The following is a 24,915-nucleotide window of genomic DNA, read 5'->3' as shown; positions in this document are numbered from 1 at the left end:
TATTTTAAACGATGAATTTTAGTATTATTTTAAGAGAGGAATTTCTTGTAGTGATTATTAGCACTAAGAAATATTGGTGAAAGTTAATAGTCTAATTAATAATTTGCAAAAAATCTCAGTGTCTTAAATGTCCTTTGTCTACCTTTGTGAGGATGGTGTCACCCATGAGAATAGACAGGAATCACTTAACTTTATACTCATGTCCAAAGTTCGGATGTCTTTTGGTCACGTATGCCATTGCTGCAACCTGAATAAAGTGAAAATCTATGAGTCTCCAGGAGTCAGGCTGATAATTGGCTTGCTTGTGCATTCAGCATGCACCTTCTGAGCACAATGGTCCCCCAGCACTTTATAAGGATGCCTGGCTATATTACAAAACACTTCACAATGCTCATGGTCTTCCAACTGCCATGTCTCAACCAAGCTGACTACACAGTCTGCCAGAGTTCTATTCCCACAGTGGTTCATCTGGAGAAAGATGGTTTCATGATGACTTTCATTTTCTCCAGCAGGGTAGGCAATAGTTTTCTCTTTGAGGATATTTTTTCCCCCTTATTCCAAGAGCTATCAGCTCCCTCCCTTCTCTTTCATGATACCCTAAATCATGACCTACAAAGCATTACCCAAAAGTCTGAAAGTGTTGGATGACGTGCACATGTATACACAGCCCACTAACAGTTAAAACATTCTAACACAGCTTTCTCAGACCATCCAGAACTAATTCCACACATTTGGATGTTTCATCTCTTATTAGATTGACTAAGTGAAGTGAGCAGGCTTCAGGCTCACAGAGTGGATTTTAGCTTGCTGAGAGCTGGCTGCTAGCACTGGCTAGCTGAAAATTTCCTCATTGCATTAATAAAAACATGAGCACCCTTTCAGAGGAGTTGATTAAGTGCAGAGGTTAAGACAGAGACCTGCTTTGCATGGAGTTGAATTCCTTTCCAAGTTATGCATGACAGGTAAGGTTTGGATACTTCAAATTCTAATGTCTCTTTTGTTAGCATTGAGTAGAGTCAAGTAATGAACCTCAAATTCCAACATTTCAAGTGATCTTGATTACACGAAGCAATGAATCGAGGCAATTATCTGATCATTCAAACCCAGAAAAAAAAAGACTTTGGTTTGAATTATTTAGCAAGTGCCCTATTTTCCATTAAAACTCCAGAAGCCTAAATCTGACAAAAGTCTTTCCTCTGAAGGTAAAGCTAATAGAGTCACCATCGGAATATCTTCAAGTCTTATATGTTTAGTGAATAGTTTCCAGGTCACTAGTCACATTATCCCCCCCAGGAAATGAATTCAGAAATTTCTTTGAACCTTTAGCTCCATGAGAAAAGCCGCCTAACTCTCTTTTCTATCCCCAGTGTGCATTCTCAAGCAGAAGAGTAAGACATATTTGGAATAGTGGCAGCCACAGCCTTTTGTTGAGACAGGCCACAGGGTAAACAAAATACACCCAAGTAGAAGAAGGGGTTAATCATCTCAGCTCGGTATTAGGATATAGTTTAGCAGCTCAGCCTCCAAGAGTGAGCTCCGCTTTCTTGAGGTTCTAAGTGCTTAAGGAAGCATCAGGCAACCACTAAAAAAAAAAGTACAAAAAGTAAAAGTGTGCTAGAAGAAAAGTGCAAGTGTGAGGAAACAAGCAAGCTGTCAGAAGCAGCCAAATGGAGAGGTAAAGCTGAGAACCTCCAGAGACAAAGGCAAGCCAGTGTGTTTCCAGAGATGTTCTTTGTTCGAGAAAAGACAGGCCACCCCTGGAAACATGGGCTTGAGTCTTGAGAAAAGAGACACTTTGGGCAGTGGAAGGTGTCTTCTCTGTCCCCTACCGAGCCCCATGTTCTCCGAGGTAGCTTCCAGCCTCAGCTCAGCTGCTCTGGAATGCACGGCGTGCCGGGACAGAATGCATCCGGACTGGAAGTCCACTGACATGGCCCGATGCTGCTCATCTTGTATTTACCCAGGCTCCCGGCCAGTCACATAAAATTATAAATGAGTGTGTGAGCCCTTTGAGGAGTCCAATTTCACACACACTGCAAGAAAGGAGAAATAGTAAGTGATTTGCACAGATCAGCGAATGCACACCACCAACCTCTGGCTTATCTGCACATTAAAATTAGAGGCCATGTCTGGGAGTGACCACTCTTTCTGCGAGAACTTTGTGTTTAAATAGTCATAGAATTACATTTTTAGATCTGATGCCACTTAAGCAAATGTTTTCAGTAGCACATTTATGTATCTAACACATAACAGAGATGTCACCGCGCTTTTGCAAATCCTTGCAATGCTCAAAATACTTAGCTGAAGGGGCAGCAAACCTTCTGGGAAGGGCCAGAGAGTCAACATTGGAGATGTTACCGACCATTCAGTCTCTATTGAAACTGCAAGGCTCTGCATTTAGAGCACAAGGTGTCTGCATTCACAGCAACGCATGAACAGGGTGGCTGAGTGCCAATAAAACTTCATTTATGAACACTGATAGCTGTATCTCACATAATCTTTATGTATCATCAAGTGTGAGTCTTTTGATTTGACCATTGTTAACTGTGGGTCAAACAACACAGGCAGACATGAGCAGCAATCCATAACCTGCCAACCTTTGATGTAAATGGCTAAAAGATACACCTAGCTGCTGTCACCTCATCAACTAAAGTGTCCTGGTGCGGGAGAGGCAGTGCCAAGAAGCAGGCAGCCCTGTGCAATGCCACACTGCCCTGTTTCCAGAACAGCAGCATCAGTGGCATCTGTGCCCCCAGGCCTATGCATCTGTCTGCAGATTCCTGGGTCATCTGCAAGTTTGAAGGTTATTTTGGGGTTTGAGAAGGCTTGGTGGTGTGGTACAAAGTGGAGACTCTGGAATTAAGAGGCCTCGCTGGAATTTTTGTGTCTCACATTAGCTATATGGTCTTGGACCATATGATGGTGGTGATGTTGTTGCTGATTAGACCCGTTTATGAAACAAGAGCAGCATGACTCTTGCTATGTCTGGGTGTGAATGGGCTTCAGAGCCAGGGGAATGTGCAGCCTGCAGGCCTGCCCTGAGCTCCTGCAGCACTGGCCTGGCATGGGGTCAGAGTTTAGTGCCGTTTTATTTCCACCCCTAGGAAGTGGGATGACATCCGTGCTGTCTTAGCAAGTTACCTTACCTGGCAATGCTTGCTAAATGCTTCCCAGGATTCACTTTTAGAAAAGCAATGCACACACATTTTCCTCAAGGATGAACACGTTTTCAGTCATGTAAGTTGAACTACTAAGACGATAGCCCCTCCAGCCCAATAATCCCAACCATAAAGAGAAGAAAGACGCCACTACTCCTAGTTGCAGAGTGTAAAATATATTGATGGCTGTAAAGGGACAGCTTGGAGGCATTTCAGGTCTACTGAGATGGCGTGCAGCAAATACACATGCTCTGTTTTCCAAACAATGTCATTATGTTTTCAAATACATCTCTGTTTTGTACTAAGATGTTTTGTTTTTCATTAGCACAGTTTACTACTCTACAGTTTCTCCTAGAGTAAATAAATAGAATGGCTGTTTGCAGAGCAACTACAGACTTATTTAGATGTTTAACAAGGCGAGCTATTTCACAATTAGGTCGACCTTTAAGTTAACAGCAAGATGTTTTTCATTTGTTTTGTTCACTGCTGCAGTGGGAGTGTGGGAGGGGGTAAGTTTTCCAATTTATTCTTTGTTCACATGTTTAGTCACCAACAGACTCCAAAAGGTAATGAGTGAAAATAACAGTCTGTTAAAAAAATTAAACTGTAATTAGGCTGTGGGTTTTTCCAAGACCCTTAAAGTCAGATCATTTAAGTTTACAAGAGAAAAAAAAAAAAAAGAAATAATGGAATACTAAACAGCTACTGAAAAATACATCTGTAGAATACAGTGGTCAGTTGTAAACAGCTGAGAAGGGCAAAAGAAATTAAAGTCCTTTTAGACCGTTAAGAAGTCCAATGACAAACTCTGCTTCTTTTTCTAGTGGCTATTTTCCTACCACAGTGTTGAGCTTCATCATTATATTAAATAACTTATGTGGGTAAAAAGGAGTTTGCTAACCAGCAGCCAACTCAAAACCTTGGAGAAGAGGGAGGAGAGGAGTTCATGACACAGCACGCACAAGGGGACACGAGTCCATGTCAGCATTCGACCAGTCTGTCTCCCCTGGCAAGACGGATGGAGCTGAGGGTGGGGACCTACACGGAGGGGGTGTTCCCCTCCCCTCCTCTCCCTTTTCGTTGAAGTTAACAAAGAAACATGGGCTTCCTAAGAGCCAGCACTCAGCTGGACAAGTCCCATTAGCAGCAAATGTTCAACCAAATAAAAAACACGCACACAAAAGAAAGCTCCATCCAGGTGCAGAGCTGTGATTCACATGGAAATTCCAGGAGATGAATCATGTGCAGCGCTGGGATCTTCGGAGGATTCTTTCCCAAGTGTCTTCAGTGAACATTTCAGTCTCTGAGAATCTGAGGCAATCTGTCAGCTGTGGGAAGTCAGTTCCCCATCTGCCCTTGATGAGCTCGCTTGCAGGGATGTTGTGATTTTCCGAAGATGCCAGATGACAAAGGCCAGCTGCTCGAGGGTGGGGGCTGCAGCAACAGCAGCAGCAGAATTAGACTCTGCCCAAGAGGCTTGACCTGAGTAATAAAGAAGACGGCATAAGCAAGAATGTGGCACATTTTTTTCAGCTAGGACTAAGAGGCATCGTCTAATCCTACTTTCATCTTTCCTATGTTTTAAGTTTTGCTTTTAATTAAAAAGAGGGAAAATATCAAACTTTGTGGAGTCCTGGTTTTTGAGGGAGAAATGTTAGTCACTTAAATATTACTGGAAAGATGCGAAAGTTTTGTTTTTAGGTAAATCTGTTTAAGTGGCCTTATACGAAAATGAAACAAAGGTCATTCATTAATGATGAAAGTTTTAGGAAAAAAAAATTTTTAGTTATATACTGCTCTTATCACAGATGGGTTTACTGAGAAATGATGAAGCGTCTTCATTTTCACATTCAATGGCCATTGAGAGCAGTTAAATAGCAAATGACCAAGAAAGGCATCTATCTTTAGAGTGTATGTGTGGTCACCATTGATGAAGTGTGTCAGGTGAAAGATTTTTTTGGGGGCTAAAGATATTTTGGTAGGGACTAGAATAACTAGAATAACTCTAGAATAACCAGTCTGTTTCCACTTGACACACGTGGCTTTGCTAACTATCAAAGCCTATCTGTTTTCTTTTCTTTATTTTCTGCATATATGGGGTACAAGCCAGAGGTGGGGGGTGAGAGGATTCACCAGAGTGGGGAGCAGAACAGGCAGACTGACTGAGGTACACTACTGAAGGGAGTTGTAGGTAAGAGGAGAGGTCTACTGAGCCATGTGGGTCACCTCTCTGGTGGGGGATCGAACTTGTGTTGCAGTGGCTGCAGAGAGCTTCAAAGTGCTGTGCTTTAATCTGTTGCACCACTGTGGCAGGCCCATATTTTCTTTATCCCCTTAGTGGCTGCTCCCCTCGCTAATACCCACAGTACCCCAAAGCCACCCCCAGCACTGCAGGATATGTTTGGACCTGGGCTGTACATGCAAGAAACCCTGGGCCTGCCCACAAGGGGCTCCCACGCAGTAGGGAAAGGAAGCATTTCTACTACCAAACAATACATCGTCTCCAGTGGGAGAAGACTGCCCTGGAGTCCCGAGTTCACAGGGACACTCTGGAAAAGAGGGTCTTGGGAGGTGGCCCTGGAAGGGGACTTGAGAATACACGGGGTGTGGAAAAGGCTTAAATCCAGACTTAAAAGGCAACTTGTTCTTTCAAGTCCCTTAAAAACAATTTTAATATGAAACAAGTGTTTTATACTGAAGAAGACATCTTCACTGTGTTTGTACATGCCACACAGTCTACTTGTGCCTTGGCTTGTTCCTCTTAGGACTCCTCCCAGAGTATCACAACTGGGCACTTGAGTACTACTTGAGCACTGAGTGCTACCTGAGTACTAAGTACTAAGGTACCAAGTACTACTTGAGTACTACTGAGGGAGTACAGATTCCTGCCTGATGGTAAGTAGTACTGTATGCTTTTTTTTTAGCATTTCTACACTCTAGTAAACTCTTTGGCCACATTTCAACCAACCCAACGTTAAATGCATGTACAGACATGAGGAGGATTATACAATTCAATCCACAGTTTTTACTATCAACCCTCTCACTGGCAAGCCTTTCCACTCAGGCCACTAATCAACAAGGAATATGGCATAAAGGAGTAACAGAAAAATAATAACCAGAGGAGAAGAATGGGGTAGGTCTGGACTATTTCTATGGCTGGATTTCACAGGTACTGCAGATATACTTGTGTATAGTGTATAGATAATTTATCATTTTTAAAAATCTACAAAAGTGAAAAATAATAGCTAAGTTGTCCACAGGGGCTGCATCAAATTTAAGATTTTAAGAAATGGAAATGAGGAGTTAAAAGGAGAAATACAGAAGGCAACGTCTGTCTAAAAAGGGTTAACTACAAGATGTAATTCAGAAATCTTTTATCCACTAAGATGTATATACTCTCAGGCTCATGTATAATTCATGAATAATATTAAAGAGTACAGTAAATATCATTTAATACCAACACAGAGTAACCAAAAATTTTAATATCAATGTGCCTCTAGCAGGCACAAACTTTTCTAAAAGTAAAATGGGGCAAACAGAGTGGCAAGCTCGTTTATCCCAGGATCCCAGGCTTTGGCCACACCTTCTTTATTTCTGAATGACTAGAGAGCGTTATAAGTGGGATGCCACCATACGCCATTTTACTTTTATACGGAGTTGGAATCACAGGTAGACAGCATTCTTATTCCTTTTTGTACATCTGAAATCTTTAAAGTAGGAAAGAAACATGCCCACCCTTTATCAATCATCCAGGGCACAGGGTCAGTTAAGAGGGGGTAGGGTGCAGAGAACTTGGGCAGACTTCCAAGCACGAGCTTCTAGAAAGTTCTAGGCATTCTTCAGTAGAGACTAACCTCTCCTTCAGATGTGCACAGTAGTGAAAAGCAAGGAGACCCACCTTAGAGACTTCCATCTGTCTTTCTCAATATGGTTTTCAGGTCCTTCACTCTCATAGGAAGCCAAGTAGAGAGCTGTAATGAACCAACAACAAGGATGCATTAACACTGACGCCTTCTCCTGACATCACCCATCATTACCTGACATCACCCATTCCCTGCCCAACCTGAGCAAGCACTATAGCAAAACATACTATATCAGGTATGACTGAAAGTTTCCAAGTTTTATTTAGAACACAATTATCACTTAGTCTCTTGATACTTTAACAAAAACTTAAGATCTCTAGGCTAAAAAAGCACTTAATTAACTAAGAGACAGTCTGGGGGAAAGAAAGGCTTATGAATGCAAGACACAATATGCTCTCACACACTCACAAAGAGGCTGATAGCCTTGTTTTTTTTTTTTTTAAAAGTTAGTAGATAAAAGCCAGATTTTTCCAAGCCAATTTCCCTACTCTCTTAATATTTTTTTTCTTTAAAATAAAAAAGAATCTTCATTCAAAGATTAAAAAGTTTGTTTTTTTAAGCAGACTCACAGAGGTTAAAAACAATCGAATTCCCTCTGGAATGAGTAACATTCATTTAAACTGTTCTTCAGGATTATCATGGGCACGATCCATTGAGTAGGAGAAATGGTCAGCTATATACAGTTGATTTCTATAATACTAGGCTATAACAACAGAATAAATCCCCATGTCTTTTCTAAACTTGAACTCTTCTGGTTAGTTGGTGAATTTCTTCTGTATCACTTTTTCCACCTCAAACTCCTTTATATGTTAACAGGTCAGAATTTCCGTTACTTTTTCAAACAGTGGATGGTAGCAACTGACTGGGTTTCTTTCAAATTGTCTTGAATATCAAAATACTTTTTGTTAAGAAGAAAAATCAGTTGAAACAAGCCCAAACATGGGGGGAGGAGGAATAAAAGAGAGTGTGAATCCTTTAATAACTTTCCATTTTTGCCCAAAGCATAGCTGGCCCAAATATCTTATCGATAAATCATATGGCTTGCTGTGCAACAGAAGTCATCTGATGAAGCAGGTCAGAAGACAAGCCTCGTACCATGGAAGAACAGGCAGCTGTCTTTCGCTAGCACAGAAATGCTAGCGTTCTACTCACCATCTTCACTGAAGACTGGCACGGTGAGCAGATACTGCAGGATCTTCCGGTCCCTCTCAAATGGACATTCCACTTGTTTCCATGTCATAAATTCACTCACTTGTTTGGCCAGTTCCCAAAATTTCTAAAGAAGAACAAAAGAAAAGAACTTACAAGGTTGCCATCACAAAGTGTGAGCTTTGAAGAGATAAATTCATTTAATGTTTCCCTCTGGCTTCTAATCTTCTGAGCTCCATAATTTTCTTAATTGAACAAAAATTAGGTAGAGGTCTTTGTTACGGCAAAGGTGAAAATTTTCTTGCCCCAGAAAATAATAATAATGGTGTAATTAATAGTTCTACATGTTGTTATTAGTTTCTTAAAAAAAAAATTGGGAAAGAGGAAACTTGATTCTAGAATTTCAGAACCAGCTTTGGTCACTTAGCTGGGATGCAAAGCTTGAAGCATCATGCCCTTCTCAGATTTCTGTAGCCCAGCCTCACCTCAAAGTTGACATGGCCGTTTGGAAGGCGATTGGCACAGCCCTCATTGAGGAAATAAATATCTTTGATTAGAAGACTGAAGAATGGTATCACAATCTAGAGAAAACAAAAGATTCTGGTTTGCTTGGGCAAAAAGAGTTGTCTTCTCATCAAGCAGTACAAGAAATTAATGCATGACATGAACTCTGGATTACATCCACAATATATTACACATTTCTCAAGACAGCATTTTTCTCCCTTACATAATTTTGCTTAACACACAAATGTTATTAATAACTGCGACACAGCAAAGACAAGTAACACTGGGAGGTAGATGACTGCTTCTGGTGTCAGCATAGGTTTTCCTATTGTTTCTTCCAAGGTTAACAGCATTGACGAAAATAAAATCTGGAAGTTCTGGCGATCCTCAAAGGGAAAAGAGAGAGCTCTAGCTTTTCTCGTAGTTACAACCAAGTATAAACTGAATCCCAAAGCTGCAGGCAGCAAGATGTCTGACCCATGTTCCTGCTGGGATCTGTAATGCCATTCAGATTTCTACATTTTGGAAGAACCTTTATTTCAGATGAATATTTCACTTGGCCCTTGAAGACACTGCTCAAGATAATGTGAGTACTCAGGTTTTAGGTAATAGTTCTACTAGCTTCCTACTAAAAAACGCAGACTTCATATGACAGAACAAGCTAGCACCTGTCTTCATGGGAAATCACCGAAGTGACTTGCACAACACTGAAAAAGGCTTCAGTGAAGGAGAAAATAAAGATGCAAATTCAAATTAATGGTTGGTAAAATAAACAATGAACCTTCTTTAGTAAGACTTTCCTGTTTTACATCTTTGGCTTAGTGAAGTGGTATTTAGTTTAAATAAAACTAAAATAATAATCTCTATGAAGCACCCTAACTCTAAGCCGGTAATGAACAAAGCTCAGACACAGTAACTTCCACTTTCGGCCAAATACTAACATGTTTTTGAGGATTCTAAATTTGCTACCATGCAAATAATGTTCCAGACACAGATTGTGGGCCTATGCTGTTTACCCACGGGCAGGTCTTTGAAGTTCTCCTAAGCTTGTGACTCATAGATAAATCTACACTAAATGAATGGAAGGTCTGGAAAACATAATTTTGACTCATACACTTAAGTATTAAGTATCAATTTTCACTTCTATAATTCAGATATTATCCTGAAGTCATTTGCAAAGGGTGCTTTGGTAATTTTTTTGTATCATTAATAGCTGAAAACAACCAAGGTGAATCTTCAGTCTCAACAACTTGTTTGAAGAGACATTTCATCATTGTTGTTGTCTATGGAAGTCTCGAAAGCTGAATTATCAAAGGAACCCCTATTATCTTCTCCCTCAAATATCACTAGTATTTTTCTGTAATTTTAGAGCTCAACAGGGTGTTATGAATATAAGCACACATAAATCTTGATTCCTTGAAAGAATCACTTGTGAGTGGAAGGCACCAGGCTTTGGACTCTTCAATACTTGTTGAAAATCTGATTCCACAATTTATTGGTGGTAGAAGCTGAGTCTGCGAGCCACTGGTCAGCAAACTGACCCCGGCCTAACACCTGCTTTGGTTTGGCCCAGAAGTCCACATTTTACCTTTTTAAATGTCTGAAAAAACATTAAAAGAATAGTATCTTGTGAGTGTGAAAAGTATATGACACTCAAATTAGAGTGGCCAAACAGCTTTACTGGAAGACAGTCATGTCCACTCATTCGTCTCTTATGGTCTATCTCTGCTCTTGTGCTGTAACAGAGTGGATTAGTTCCAACAGAGACAGGCCTTGAAGCCTAAAATAAAAGCTTGCCAGTCTCTGGTATAAAACTAATATATTAAGAAAGCCTAGTTTCCTCACATTAAAATGGGAACAGTAGTACCTCCCTGACTTTTGGTGAGGATTAAATTATAACACGGGTTAGAACACAAATAAGCACTCAAAACAAACAAACAAAAAGAACAAAAACCAATGGGCCATATAAAGAGGACAAATAAACTGATCACTCAAAATAGAAGCATTCATCATCCTAAGGCAGCCCCTGGGAAATTAAATTACACTCAAGACACAGTATTGCCTATTTATGAGCACTTTTAAACAGTATTGGGCTTGAGATTCATATAATCATGTCTCATCAATATTCAAACTTTCTACAAATTCATGGCTTGTGCCTTTAGTTGGGTATCATGAGCTACACTGTGATTTTCTGCATTCAGACTGCCTGCAAGATGATCCACTCTTAATTGTCTGAAACACACTTGCAAGGAAACAGAAACACATGCATTTTCCATCACCACTCTTTCTAAAGATGACATGCAAGAAAGAAGTCTCACAAGCACCTTCAACTACTTCATTTACCTGCGGCCAATTCCCTACATATCTGTAGCCCTATATAAAGATAACTTCATAAAAACTGGATTATAAAAGGATTTCAGATGTCCCTGAGCTGAGAAAGAGATACAGGTTACTAACAGGGTAGTAAAAGTTTGGTTTTCTAAGAGATCTTGTCAATGATATCTGTAGTAGGAGAACTTCTCAAGCAATGTTTATCAAATCCTTTTCAAAATATTCTTAATTAGAGACTCATCCTTGGAAGCATTATCAGTTCCACACCCAGGAATAAATGCTGATGAGCAACAAGTTCCCACAAACAAAACTGGAATGGGTTAAAAGGCTTTGAAACCACGCAATCATATGAGAAATAGTTAAAACCTGAAGATAAGTGGGCCCTCCCTGGTGGTGCAGAGGGTTAAAGTGCAGCACTGCAAGCTGGCCATAGCCACATCAAGTGAGAGTTTGATCCCCAGCTCCAGAGGTGACCCACATGGTGTAGCAGACCTCTCTTGACCCACCCACTGCTCCCCTCAGCAGTGTAATTCATCAATCTGCCATTCTGCTCCCCACTCTGTCTCTGGTGAATCCTCTCGCTGCCCCTGCATCTCTAGCCTGTACCCCAGTTCTGTATGCATAAATGTCTAAAAAAAAAGAAAATCAAGATATGAGTATCCATAGGGAATATATACATTTAAAGATAGATAAAGAATATATAAATTTAAAGGAAATATAGCTATTTAAAGATTAATTAAGGACCCTACATGGAAGACCAATTTTTACCTAGTAAGGTGATCCTTTGGCCACATAAACTTGAGATATGAAAGGAGATCAAAGATACTATTACTCTAGTTATGTTATCACTAAGATTTTAAAATGAGAAATGACTTTTAGGAATAATAGAATCTACCCTCACTTCAAAAAGGAGTCCCAATTCTTTTGAATGAATGCTGGATATTATCCAGAAATATTCTCATTCTTAGACATGGAAACCAATTTTGAAAAAGGCCTATTTAACTGGTGGTGATTTCATTTGTTTTATTAGCAAGAAAGTACAACTCAGAAGCTCACACTTAACTGGTTAAAAAGTCAACAAAACTGGCCCTCCCTGGTGGCGCAGCGGGTTAAAGCACAGCACTGAGAATCTGAAGCCACTTCCGTATGAGTTCGATTCCCGCCTGCCGCCTGCCCCGGAGGAGACCACATGGGGAGCCAGACCTCTCCTGACCACCCGCTGCTCCCCTCAGCAGTGTACTTCGTCGATCTGCCTGTTCTGCTCCCCACTCTGTCTCTGGTGAAGCCTCTCACCGCCCCTGAGCCTCTGGCCTGTACCCCAGTTCTGTATGAATAAATAAATAAATCTTTAAAAAAAAAAAAAAAGTCAACAAAACTAAAGCAGACAGAATTTATTATATGACGTAAAGGGGAGAAACACTGGACATTTTTCTGGAACATGTTATCAGAGTCCCCCAAGTGTAACAGTCAGTGAGACCTTTGGGGTGGGTGGAAATTCAGAACTAGCATGGCCAGTGCTGAGCTCCCTACTAAGAGATGTACTTTTGATGGCCTCTCCTGGGGCCGAGACCCTCCAGCTCCCACTGAGGGCCAGGCAGAGGGAACCCTGCTTCACCAGGAGAGGTGGAGAGGAGGCAGCAGACAGCCTCCAAAAGATCCTCACACTCCAAGGTGCTGGGATCCTCCCACGCATTGCTAATTTTCTGAAGCTTTTAAAACATCCAAAGACATTGTCTCAATCTAGCCACAGGCATATTGGAATTTGGGCAAGTAAATTTAAAAGATGAGAAATTCCACTGGACTACCTGGGATGCTTAGCTCTCTGTGGCTTTATTTTTTAAAAGTTGATGTACTTCTGACAGTTCTCAAATATTATCAAAACTGTTTTGTATTTTTTGAGATCCACCTTAGATTTTAAAAGGGGAGGGGCGCTCTTTCATTTGTGTTTATTTTAGATAATTAGTGCTGAAGCTTACAGGGAGGGAAGTGAATAAGATGCCCTGAAATTAATTTTTTTACCCTCATTTTCTGTTATTTGAAGATATTAATTAAGATAAAGATGAACAGAATCAAAGCAGGAAATAACTTTTATCAAGCACTCTCCATCAGTCCTTTTACTATAACCAAGTATTTACTTCTCAAATTGCATGATCTTCAACCATCAAATCAGCTTTATCTTTCCTGTGTAAGGATGCAGAATATTAAAATAAGCCAAGAAGGACCCTCAAAAATCAAGAGTTTGGTCAATCCAAGATAGTAGAAAATGTTTAAGGGTAGGGCACACTGAGAAAGGATCATTAATTTCTCAGGCATCATGGTCAATCCAAGATAGTATTAAATGTTTAAGGTTAGGGTAGACTGACAAAGGATCATTAATTTCTCAGGCATCATTCTGCAACCTTCACCACCCACACATGCAGTTAGCAATAGCAGGCCTAATGCTACAACAACTAACCTACTTTCTGAAAATAATGGCTTAATCATGAGGAGCAAGCTAGCCCTTTTAAGACAAAAGATTACATGAGCTACCTTGTGTGAAGTTCAAATGTCTATTTTCCATTAAAGCCGACTAGTCACTAATATTTTTAATTATCTTTTAACCTATGACTTAATTTATGGCTTAAAATGTATCTACAACACAGGACCAAAAAAAAAATCATTTAAATAATTCAGCATTAAGATATTAACATAGACTTGCAAGGCTTCCTCTTCCCAAAGTACAGCTTTTCTTTAGCACTCTCCTTTTTGTGGCAAGTGACACATTTCTACAGTGCAACTGAACAGGTAAAAGCAGCTCAATGTAGTAGTTCAGCTGCCTTTCACACGCAGGCTCACTCTGCCATGAATGACATCCTCGGGACACACACCTTCTCTCTGCTACTATGTGCAGTCAAAGACCTTTGTGCTGCCCCACGAAGCGCCGTTCGATAATTGTAGAAATTGCTTGAAGGATCCATCTGATGCTAAGGACAAAAGACCGGAGAGTATATTTAGTTCTCTTACCTGTAGGAAGTTCACTAGCTCAGACTTTTAGCTCTACATAAAAATATGTTAAGTTAGGAATCCATGAGAGGTAGGATGTATCCTTTTCACACACAACACACAGAGGCATGAAGCACATAAAAATACAAATGTCTTCTTTGCCGAGTTGTGGTTGACTTTTATAGATGACATCAACTTTGAGAATATTACACCTAGGCTGCATTCTTCCCTCATTAACTATTGAGATGAGACAGAAAACTGATAACAAAAAGCCAAACTCCAGTCTAAGAAAAATATTCTGGTTTTGTTTGAAAGTTAGTGGGTCAGTTGCCAGTTAGCCAGGACAGTGACACCCCCCACCCCCGCCCCGTTGTTGGTGAAGGTGTTCTCTATGCTTGGTAACAAGTTACTCACAAATAATAATCATCCAATCTTTTCAGAAGGAAGAGAAACTTGTTAACATGATATGAGAGTAAGGCATCATGTAATATACACAATGATAATCCCCAATTTGGAGTGAAATGTAGGAAATAACACTTCCTAAGTTTCTTTTCTCCAAAAACCAACACACCAAGAACCAACACACCAAGGTAATAATGACATGAATGTGATTTAAACACAAATACCATTTGCCTGTATGTATTCACTATAGAGTACATACTTTTTCATAGATTAACTAACTTATAATGATAATGATAAATAATTATTTCTCGGGCCCTCCCTGGTGGCACAGCGGGTTAAAGCACAGCACTGAGAATCTAAAACCGCTTCCACATGAGTTCGATTCCCGCCTGCCCCGGAGGTGACCACATGGCGTGGCAGACCTCTCCTGGCCCGCCCACTGCTCCCCTCAGCAGTGTACTTCGTCGATCTGCAGTTCTGTTCCCCACTCTGTCTCTGGTGAAGCCTCTCATCGCCCCTGAGCCTCTGGCCTGTACTCCAGTTCTGTTTGCACAAATAAATCAATCTTTAAAAAAAAAAATTATTTCTCTGGGAGTGGGGAACCCTCCCCATGAAGTCAGTAGGCACCACATTATAGAACTTGTAGAAAAGACCCAAGTTTTCAGGATTCAAGTTCCATCCTGGAATACAATGTGATGTGATTGCCAGATCACCCTTTCTCCCATCAACTAACCCTAAATGGACACCTTTCACTATAAAGGTCTAGCCACACCTGATTTACTCCCCCTCTTCAGATTCTAGCCCCTTTTCTTTCCCTGGGCCTATAGGGAGAGATGAACTTCCTTCTCTGTGGTACTATCATCAGATCAAGCGGCTAGATATACAGAAGGATTCACTTTGCAGGTGTAAAATGTTACTTGTCAACAAAAATTAACTCCACATACCTCAAGAACATCAAACTTGGCAGTCTTCACTTTGGCCCAAGTTTTTTTTAGCCGAGAGACTGGACTCATATTCATGCCAGCTTCCGTATTAAAATGTGGTGGGGAGGAAGAGGAGAAAGAAAGTTGAAATAGAGCAATAAGACAAGTCATTATAACTTACATTCTTCAAAGTGTTCACTAAGCATAATTAAATTCATAAAAATCTGCCAAACTCTTCCAAAGGTAGCAGTACTATCTTATACTCCCATAATTTGCTTCATGTCCTCACCAATATTTGGAACAACCAGACTTTTTCAGTTCAGTCATTCCAGTGTATGAAATGGAATTTCACTGTCATCTTAAATAACATTTCACTGATATCGATAATGATGTGGAAACCTTTTTATATAGTTATTCATTTGTATATATCTTGTTCAAATATTTTGCCTTTTCTTTCAATTTGTCTTCTTATTCATGTGTAAAATTTTTGGGGGGGAGGATATATAAATTTGGCTTTTCAGACTCTTTGTTAGCTACATGTATTAGAGATATTTCCTTGACAATTTCTTAATGGAATAAGCAGAAAATTAAGTACTCTTGTATTCCTTAGGTGGGCCTTTTGGGTTCTCATTTACATGATCTTTCTAATTTTACTCATATATGAAATATAAAGAAGCAAAGAACAGACAAAATAAACAAAACAAATCTTCAAAATGTGACTGTGGAACTGAGGCTGCCAGGGGAGTAGAGATAGGTGCAAATCAGGGAGTGGTCTAATGGGCTCTCGTGGTGCATTATTAGGGCTTTGGTGATGAGGCCGTGATGAAAAATACACCCGGAGAGATGTGAGTCTATATTCCTAAGACGTAGATAGTGTTGTAAACCAGCATTACACCTCAGTAAATATAATAAAATAAAAAATACCTTGTGTTCACTGTTTTTATGACAGGTGCCAGATAAAGCTGACACTTGGCTAGTAATTTTATGATGTGAATACAAAACAAAATAAAGAATTAGTGGGGGAGTGAGGTTTTATTAGGACCAAAATTAATGAACTAAATTTGGTGGATTCTCTGGCTTCAAATTGACCCTGTCTAAAAAGTCAGGAAATATTCAAGTATTCAACGTGTACATGTAATTTACTATATAAATTAGGAACTTTTTTGCTGAGAGTCATTATAGTTATAGGAGGAAAACAAGATATACATTGAGAAAAACAAGAGCTATCCTGTGCCCTGTTTCCAGAATTTGTGGAAAGATACAGTCACTGTCACTAAAATCCTCAACATATAGACAAGATACAGTCACTGTCATTAAAATCCTCAAAATCTAGAAGAGGGTTAGGGTTAGAACGTTTGGGGCAATCAGTACTTGCTGCATGGGCAGTCAAAAATTGTTTTCATTTCTCAGGCCACTCTACGGAGCCTGTACTGATGGAATCATATCACTTAGCCTCACACCATATGTGATACACAAGCTTCCCACCTCTTGAAAATCCTTGATTTAGAGAAATGTCTCACATAAGCTTTTATATATAAATACTTAGGTGAGGTTAACTATCTTACTTACGAGCTTTTATAGAAATTCCAATGAGGATAAATTGACTAAATATATCCATAATTTCTTTTATACTTTAAAAATACTATGTATAGTACTCATTTGGATATTTAAGCATTCTGAAGATTTTCAAATCACTTAGGATTAAAATGTACATTTTTTTCATTAGCAAAATGGTACTATTTGCAAAATGGTACTATATTCAGTGGATATATTTCATAAGATCTATAAAAATAAAGAACATGTATCTTCCAGAAAACACTCACAGATTATTGCCATCAAAGAATTAAAGTTTCCAATGTTAAAACATTCGCGAGCTACATCAATGAAATACTCAATCATTCTTGCTCGGTGCTTCTTTTTTACAGGCTGAATAGAAAGAGAAAAGAAGACAATATAGAACCAACAAATGTAAAATAAGTTATGAAAAAATAATACCGAGAACCAAGACAGAGAAAATGTTCTCACCATGCAAATTTCTGTAGCAACCAAGTAGCTAAGGCGATTAAACCATTCCACATAAGCCTCTAAATTTCGTGTTTTCTTCCGTTCACTGTAACAACTCTACAGGGAAAGCAAAATGAGCAAGTGAGTTAATTGGGCTCTTACTTTTTGACATATACACCACTTCATTCTTAATTTATTGATTAGGAAAGTTTTCTTGGGATGGGGAGGGGGAAGGAGGAGAATCACTAACATTCTTGACTCTCTTTACATAATTATCAAAATCCACTGGTATAGTTAAAAGAATGCCCTACAGTCTAGAAATTACTCTGATACATTCATGATGGGATTTTCCTCCTAGGAAACTAAGTTACTCTAGGTAAGGTCTATCCTCAGAAGCACAATCCAGAGAAAGGGTTTTGGCTGCATCCTGACACAATCCGGACAATCAATTGGGCGTGAATTTTAATTGCTATCAACTAGCAAGGAGTTGAGGAGGACTAGAAAATTTTCTTCTAAGATTTCAAAATTTCCTTCAATTTAAAGTCTAGGACAAACTTTGGAACATCAACAGCAAGAAATGAAGTATCCTCCAAGGTAGGTAAATGGAAGTCTGCACCAGCACAGGCTCTAGCAAGGCGAATTGACACTGTGCAATCCAAAGGCGCTCAGCTCATCTTGGAGTTCAAGGACGAGCTTCAACAGGTTAATTATACCCCTCTTTCCTTCCTTTCAAAAGAAACAGACAAACAAAAACATCCAACAGCCTTCTATTGCAAAACCTAATTTTCACTTCCTGTACTTAGGGAAACTATTCTAAGGCCGGAAAACAGCTGCTGTCCCTACTCCCAAAGAAGGGTTTTCATTAGTAGGTGATGCAGTGTTTGCTCAACAATTCAAAACCACTTTTACAGGTCACATAAGAGGGAAACAATATTTTTTTGTATGTACGCTGATTTTACAGCACATGCCGAGGTTTACCTTCTTGACATGGCTTCTCTCAGGCAATAAGCATGCCAAGAAGCATTTATTTTAAAGCCAAGGGTAAAGGAGCCAAGACCCCATGCTCAAGTTCTGGGTGTGCAGCCTCCTGTCTTCATTACCTCTGTTGTTCTGAATCAAGAGCAGAGCACTGTCTGGTCTTTTCTTTCTGACTCAATCTGCTAAAGCCATTATGCTTTCAACTCCTACTGCCATCATCACAAATGCCTGTATCTACTTGCTTAGTAATTTCCCAATAAGGAGGAAGAAGAGGCTAACAAATTGATGATGAGGTAAGAATACTATAAAGGCACATGGAGACTTAGCTCAGACTTAGTTTAGACTTGCTATGACACAGATATGGTTAATGGGGGAACACTTTTCTGATTTTAAAACCTATGACAGAACACCCCCATTTTGGTCCCTTGTGCATGGCAGACTAAGGAATTTCACTTCTAGTCTCAGAGCTAACTTCTGCATCAACTGCTTACCTTGTCATTGTCCAAAGGGTCCTTCTGCACAAATGCCTGAACAAATTCTTCTGGCCCAATATAATTGAGCCTTTCCTGCAATACAAACCCAGCAGGTCAACAATATGAAAGAAAATGAGAAGACATGAACTTCCCATGTCATGGGCATTTTTAATGCAGCTTGTAAAGTGAACCTTCAATGCAAAAATACAGTTACTATGTTTAAAATCTGAACAGAAGCAAATTTCTGCTTGAGGCAATGTTCCACGAGATAGTGGGGGACTGAGCAATTAATGGGAATACTAATTAGAGAAGGAACATGTAGAAGGTCAATAAACTCTGCGTCAGTCTTGCTTATTATTTATTTTAAAGTGAATTCCTAAAATAGCCGAGGCATTCACACTCAAATTTTGAAACAAAACATATCCACATATGCCAGCTATGGTATACATTTTCCCCACTTGGATTATTTTAACCTCCTCTATGACATTACTGCTGACAAACACACTGATTGCCCAGTCTTGCTGTACAGACCAGGGCTATGCAACTTACCAGCTCTACATGTGTCAGTTGCTGAGCCAATGTGTAAGGGTCACTGCAAACAGTGATAATGTCCCTTTGTATTGACTGTGGCTTGGTCTTGAGGACTGTGAGTCGATCTGTGGATGTGGAGCTGATTTTTGCCAGGACTTCCTCATACTGGCTGAGGGCAGCAAGTTTGCGGATCAGATTCTGGGTCATCTGCTGGACGTTCTTCCTGTATGTCTGCCAGGGAATAGCACATCAATTTTCATTATTAGGCAAGTATGCACTGAAATGATTTTACTTTGATGTTGGTATGGGCAGTTTTAGCCTATCTCAAGTGGTTTAAAAGACACACGTGCAAACGATGTCTTATCAGACCTGTAGGGTTTTGTCAGGCTTCTCTGACAGTAAAATTCAGACTGGGCCAAGAAACCAACAAGTAACATTTAGATTTGTTCTTGAGGAAAACCAACGCACTGAGTACCACATACAACTAGATCGTGGGCTGGCACAGGAATGCACCTGTTTACTTATGGAAAGTTAAATGGCTTTAAGAGCAAGCCAGAGCCTGCTATCCTAATACTTTTACTTCTCAACTTCCCACAATCACTACTCCCAGTCTCATGAGTCTTGGGCCTGGATAGCTACCAGACAGAAATGCACCATAACTTCCATGTACCCACCAACTCAACTGATGCAACTGACTTCCAAATATAACACTGGTTGTCATGAGGAAGCAGTAGATATTCATTTTTAGTATCTGACTGTCCCTTGGCTCATGTCTGTTTCTTTTGTATTCTTGAGTCAGTGCTGATGTTCCTGACCAAATTCTGCCATGTGGCAATTCTCCCTGTAATACTACTACCAGCTACTGCTTGTGCCACAACCAGAACACTTTGGAGACATTAATTTAAAAAAAAAAAAAGTATTATAAATGTTAAACTCCTGATTCTGACACTTGTTAAGCAATGAAATAACTTTACAATCAATCAATCCTTAGGGTACTGTTATCACAATGCAAGTTACAGGATTTTCTTATCCTTCCTTTTGTAATCAAATTGCCAAACAAAAAACAAATATCCTTGTGGGTAACTAGAGTGCCTGTTATCAGAGAAAAGCACCACGCTAATTCAACTAATATGGTTCTTAGGGGAAGTGCTCTGAAGGAGGACAAGTCTGGTGACTTTACATGTGGAAGTCTGAAGCTTTACTTTCTAATTTGGCCCTTTTTGAAAGGTACCACAAAACCATTTTCTGAGATTAATTGTCTAAAAATGAAGTGACATCTGACTTGCAGGTCTAAGAACTGTATTTTTCACAGAAGCAATTTGGGTTATCCAAGAATATTACAGAAGACTCAAAGGAATAGATAGCTATTTGCTGAGGAAAATGTCGAACACAACTGGTTAGTTCTCAGTGAAGCAGGCGAGAGTGGCACAACCTCCTTTGCTTCTTCTCTACTTGGTGAGAAGCATAACAGGTGAGTATATATGGCACTGATTTCTTTAAGCTGGTCCATTATATGAATTTACTTCTTTTTTCTCTCTGCAGTCACAGACTACCCAAAAATCACTAAAAGAAAAACCTACTGTTTAAAGGGAAAAAAATAAAACTTTAGAAAACCTGTCTTCCACCCAGCATTAAGGTTATCCTCTTAGAAGATGCTATCTCTCTGGTAACATGCTCGTCACTGAAGAAGAATGTCTTTTTCTTTGGAATTCAAGGCAGGTCAAGATGGTGGTAAGGGCTATTTTAAATCCTTCCTTACTTCCTTTGCCTCTCCTACTTTCACATTAAGTCACATTGAGTCTTTCAACTTAAAATAGTTTCTTCTGTCATAATAAGTGCCTATAGGAGAATGAGATGCTACTTCTAAAAGCTGTGCAAATATTTCCCAGAGTATTATTCATGGTAGTTAATAAACACCTAGGAAGTTACTTTAGTTGCCGAATACACCAGTCGGGTACAGCACACAATTTAGGAAGCTTAAGTGTCATAACAACTGAAAGCTCCACATCACAGTAACCTACAACTGTCCCTATCACTATTATGAAACATCCTGGTATGGACAGAAGTCTCCTTTGTGGTAAGTCTTTCTGAAAACATTTGAATTTTCGGTACAAGTCTGTTTCCAACAGAACCATTTTTAAAGAAGATAAAATAGGTCCAAATCTATCACTGGATTTCTGTGTGGTAGCTGAAGGAGGATACATCTCCCTTCATTGACAAGAAGCGATTCCCCACACATGAGATGAGTGAAAAACAAACAAACAGAATGAACAGGTACACACACACAAACTGTGCATGCTACTTCTATGGATGGGCACAGATATGTAAGACAAAACTCTGGAAGGACACACCTGTAACTCAAAAAAGGCATTGCTTTTAAGAGATAAGCACAACTGATTTGAAGTTTTAAGTGCTTTGCGTGAATTACTTTTTCATCTTTGAAAATGTGAAATGCTCATATATTATATTACCTGGTTTTTAAAAAATAAACTGTTAAGGGCACTCCCTGGTGGCACAATTGGTGAAAACACAGCACTATGAAGCTTGCCACAGCTGCTTCAGCATGAGTTCAAGTCCCAGCCAGGGAGGTGACCCACGTGGTACAGAAGACCTCTCCTGTCTCGTCCGTTGCCCCTCACAGCAGTGTACTTCATCAACCTGCCTGTTCTGCTCCCCACTCTGTCACTGGTGAATCCTCTCAATGTCGTGTACCTTTGGCCTGTACCCCAGTTCTGTATGCATAAATAAATCATTTTAAAAAATAAACTGCTAAAACTTTCCCACAAAATAGGATTTCTTATATCCAGTAAATATGCAAAATGTTTAAGCAAATTTTCTTCACTGAGAAAAGCTACAAACAACTCATTTTAAATGATTACCCACTGGTGTATGTCTCAATGTCTTCTGCATGTGTTAACATTCCTACCTCCTGCCCTGCCCCCACACACTTCTTCAGGATGCTCAGGAAAACACTATCAGAAATGACCACTCAGCTCAGGTCACTACCTGGGGTACCAGTTGAGAATCAGAGGGTACTGGCTCATAAGCAGCTAAACATGGCAGCCTGGGTCCCGCCCACTGAGATGCCAGGTTAGCTTGGTCTGGGGTCAGTCTGGGGATCTTTATGTGAATTCCACCCAGGTGATTCTGCTGTGTGGCAGTGCACCCAGCACCATGATCTGCTGGAATATCTGCCCAAGGGTCCATATGCTACAGTTTCAACAGGCATTTTAGGGAAGAGGTAGGGGAATGATCAGTTAAGGGGTCAGTTAGTTGTGCAAACAGAAACAGCAACTATAAGGTAGAAATGTGCACAATAGGCTAGAGGGAGAAAATGGCCCAAGTAACTCGTGTATGTGAGAGACAGAGAGAATGTGTGAATGTGATCTATGATTTCTCAAAAGTTCCCTGTTGCATTTGATCCCACTAGAGAAGCCAAGCTTCTTGTTGTTAAGCATGCTTCCTCATTGAGTCATGAATTACTAAATATGCACTTAGTCTTTTTTATAACTTCGAATGCCAGTGGCAGTAATTACCTAGCAAATAAAGATAGAAGTTCTTATTATAAAGACCAGTCCCTTAAGGAAAAGAAAATTGCATTCTACCCACTACAGTCATTTGTCATATAATTCAATCATTAGTTTCATTTCATGTTTCTTGCAGGCAAGCCCTAATAAACCACTTCATTTTGGGCAGATCCCCAGGAGAGAAACACATTAAGCCAAGTTATGTTGAACTGTCCTAGCAGATTCAGAAGAACCCAGCTAAATTATAGAGAGGGCACACCTGGATTCACTGACTGCCAAAAAAAAAAAAAAGCAAGAAAAGAAATCCCGAAGCCCTCAGCAAGAAGCAACAAGCCCACACTCCTTCCTGTGGAGGGAAATAATTTTTCCATGGTGGGATTTTTTTTTCCTTGTCCAGTAATTGATTGATTGACTCATTCATTCATCAAATAACATTCAAAGCCAGGCGTTGAGCTAGAAGTTAAGGATGCTATGGTGAATAAAGTCTACTGGGGCAAACCAAGAAATAAAGAAGCAAGTAATTACCAGTCACAGGGTGTTATGAAGGAAATACTGGTGAAAGCCTACAATGGGGGGAGTGGATGATGACTGGTGTGGGAGGGACAATCTTGCCAGGCAGAAGCACCTAGGTACGTGACAGAATGGGGACTGTTAAGCCGAGAGCTGTAAGGACATGAGCCAGGGCAGTCACCCAAGGCGGAAGGAGCAGAGAACTCGGGGGACTTGTCAAACATTCAGATCAACCAGCTGCCATCAACTGAAGGATGGACAGAGCAGTCAGAGAACTAATACCCCAGGGTGAAGGGCAGGTGATCAGCAGGTGACATCCCTCCACTCCACCCCTAGGTTACACAGTCTGTATAAACCTGGCTTATCTTCTCATCTCTTTCATGCCCCAAACCAGATACTCAAGGATTTGTTATTAACATGGGAGCATGGATAAGCAGTCTGTTCAGAAGGTATCTAGCCCTGTGGACAGCCCACCTAACTCTTCAACAGCTTGATCCTGCTTTTATCAGAAAGCAGATCCTATCTGGCCACTCACAAGCCAAGAGACACCAAAGATGATCCATTTGGCATTTTCAAAAGACTAATTTTTTTTTTTTTTTTGGAAAAGATATTTAGGTGAGGAAAGATGAGGGTTAAGGACCTGAACAGAATTTCACTAAAATGAGGCACTGATCAACTTAAGAATTGAAACTTCAAATAAGAAAAGTCTTTATGTTGCCACTTATCTCTTGAGCAGCTTGTCATAAACTGAGGTCACGGAGTCAGTTAAGATCCTGCCAGGCAACCCAACAACTCGCCCATCTAAGATTTGCATCAGGACAACACTGGGATGCTTTGATTTTGCCTTTGTGATGGCGGGACCTGCCATTCAGGTATCTTGCTAAAACCTGTTACCTACAAAGTTACAAAATGATTATAACAGTCACAACTTGCAAAATGACTCAGGAAACAGCCCATTCAGCTTTATAGGAGAAATGGCTGTCCAGAGCAGGAGGGTTCAATATAATGCCAGAAGGGAACAGTAAAAAGGCTAATTCCCTTTTCATATGTAGAACATAATGTGGGAAATCAAGTACAAATTTTTCAAAGGCTAATGTTACATAATTTGTCTGATTTTTATTTAAGTTGGGGAAAATGGCATGCAAATATATTCACTACAAGCAGAGAGGGGAATATCTTGTTAAGAGGGGAATATCTTGTTACATGATCCTGAGAGCACATCCCTGAAATAATGACTTCTCAAGGAAGGTTATTCATGATGGGAAACTGCATTTTAAGATGAATGAACAAGATATCATTGTAACTGCCAAATGCTTTGTTATCTTTCTTTAGGTGAAAATGTTGTATCCCTGCCTAAGTAACTTATTCCCAGAAGCTCACCAGAAACTACAAAGACATCCTTGCCCAACAAGCCTCAACACAGAATTTCAGCCCTCCAGGCCTGCTTCAAAGAGGATAACCTTGAATTTGTCACAGCCAGTTAGCTCTTATCAAAGGCTCAATTGAGGGAAGTGATATTTGTTAAAGTGTATCAAAGAGAGAGCTTTCTAGCTCCACCTATATTAGGTGCTAACCTTGAC

The 24,915-nt window shown here is 40.0% G+C and overlaps 1 protein-coding gene across 5 annotated transcripts in view; it reads right to left on the bottom strand.

The window, feature by feature from the left end:
* Positions 1–3,318: 3,318 nt before the first annotated feature.
* RASGEF1B (RasGEF domain family, member 1B) overlaps positions 3,319–24,915 on the bottom strand; it is a 507,272-nt gene continuing 485,675 nt past the window's right edge. For all 5 annotated transcript variants that reach the window (XM_012724270.1, XM_012724271.1, XM_012724272.1 and 2 more), the window contains 10 exons: positions 19,317–19,529; positions 18,786–18,860; positions 17,338–17,433; positions 17,136–17,238; positions 15,334–15,413; positions 13,873–13,968; positions 8,656–8,751; positions 8,174–8,297; positions 7,057–7,129; positions 3,319–4,640 (listed from right to left, as the gene is read on the bottom strand). In XM_012724270.1, coding sequence (XP_012579724.1) covers positions 4,616–4,640; positions 7,057–7,129; positions 8,174–8,297; positions 8,656–8,751; positions 13,873–13,968; positions 15,334–15,413; positions 17,136–17,238; positions 17,338–17,433; positions 18,786–18,860; positions 19,317–19,529 — 981 coding nt within the window. In that variant the 3' untranslated portion in view covers positions 3,319–4,615. The remainder of the gene's footprint in view (positions 4,641–7,056; positions 7,130–8,173; positions 8,298–8,655; positions 8,752–13,872; positions 13,969–15,333; positions 15,414–17,135; positions 17,239–17,337; positions 17,434–18,785; positions 18,861–19,316; positions 19,530–24,915) is intronic.

This window comes from Condylura cristata, unplaced genomic scaffold, assembly GCF_000260355.1.
Source record: "Condylura cristata isolate star-nosed mole 26May11 unplaced genomic scaffold, ConCri1.0 scaffold00012, whole genome shotgun sequence".
Classification (NCBI taxonomy): Eukaryota; Metazoa; Chordata; class Mammalia; order Eulipotyphla; family Talpidae; genus Condylura; species Condylura cristata.
Note: the sequence above shows the minus strand (reverse complement) of the source record. Positions and strands in the feature narration are given on the sequence as shown.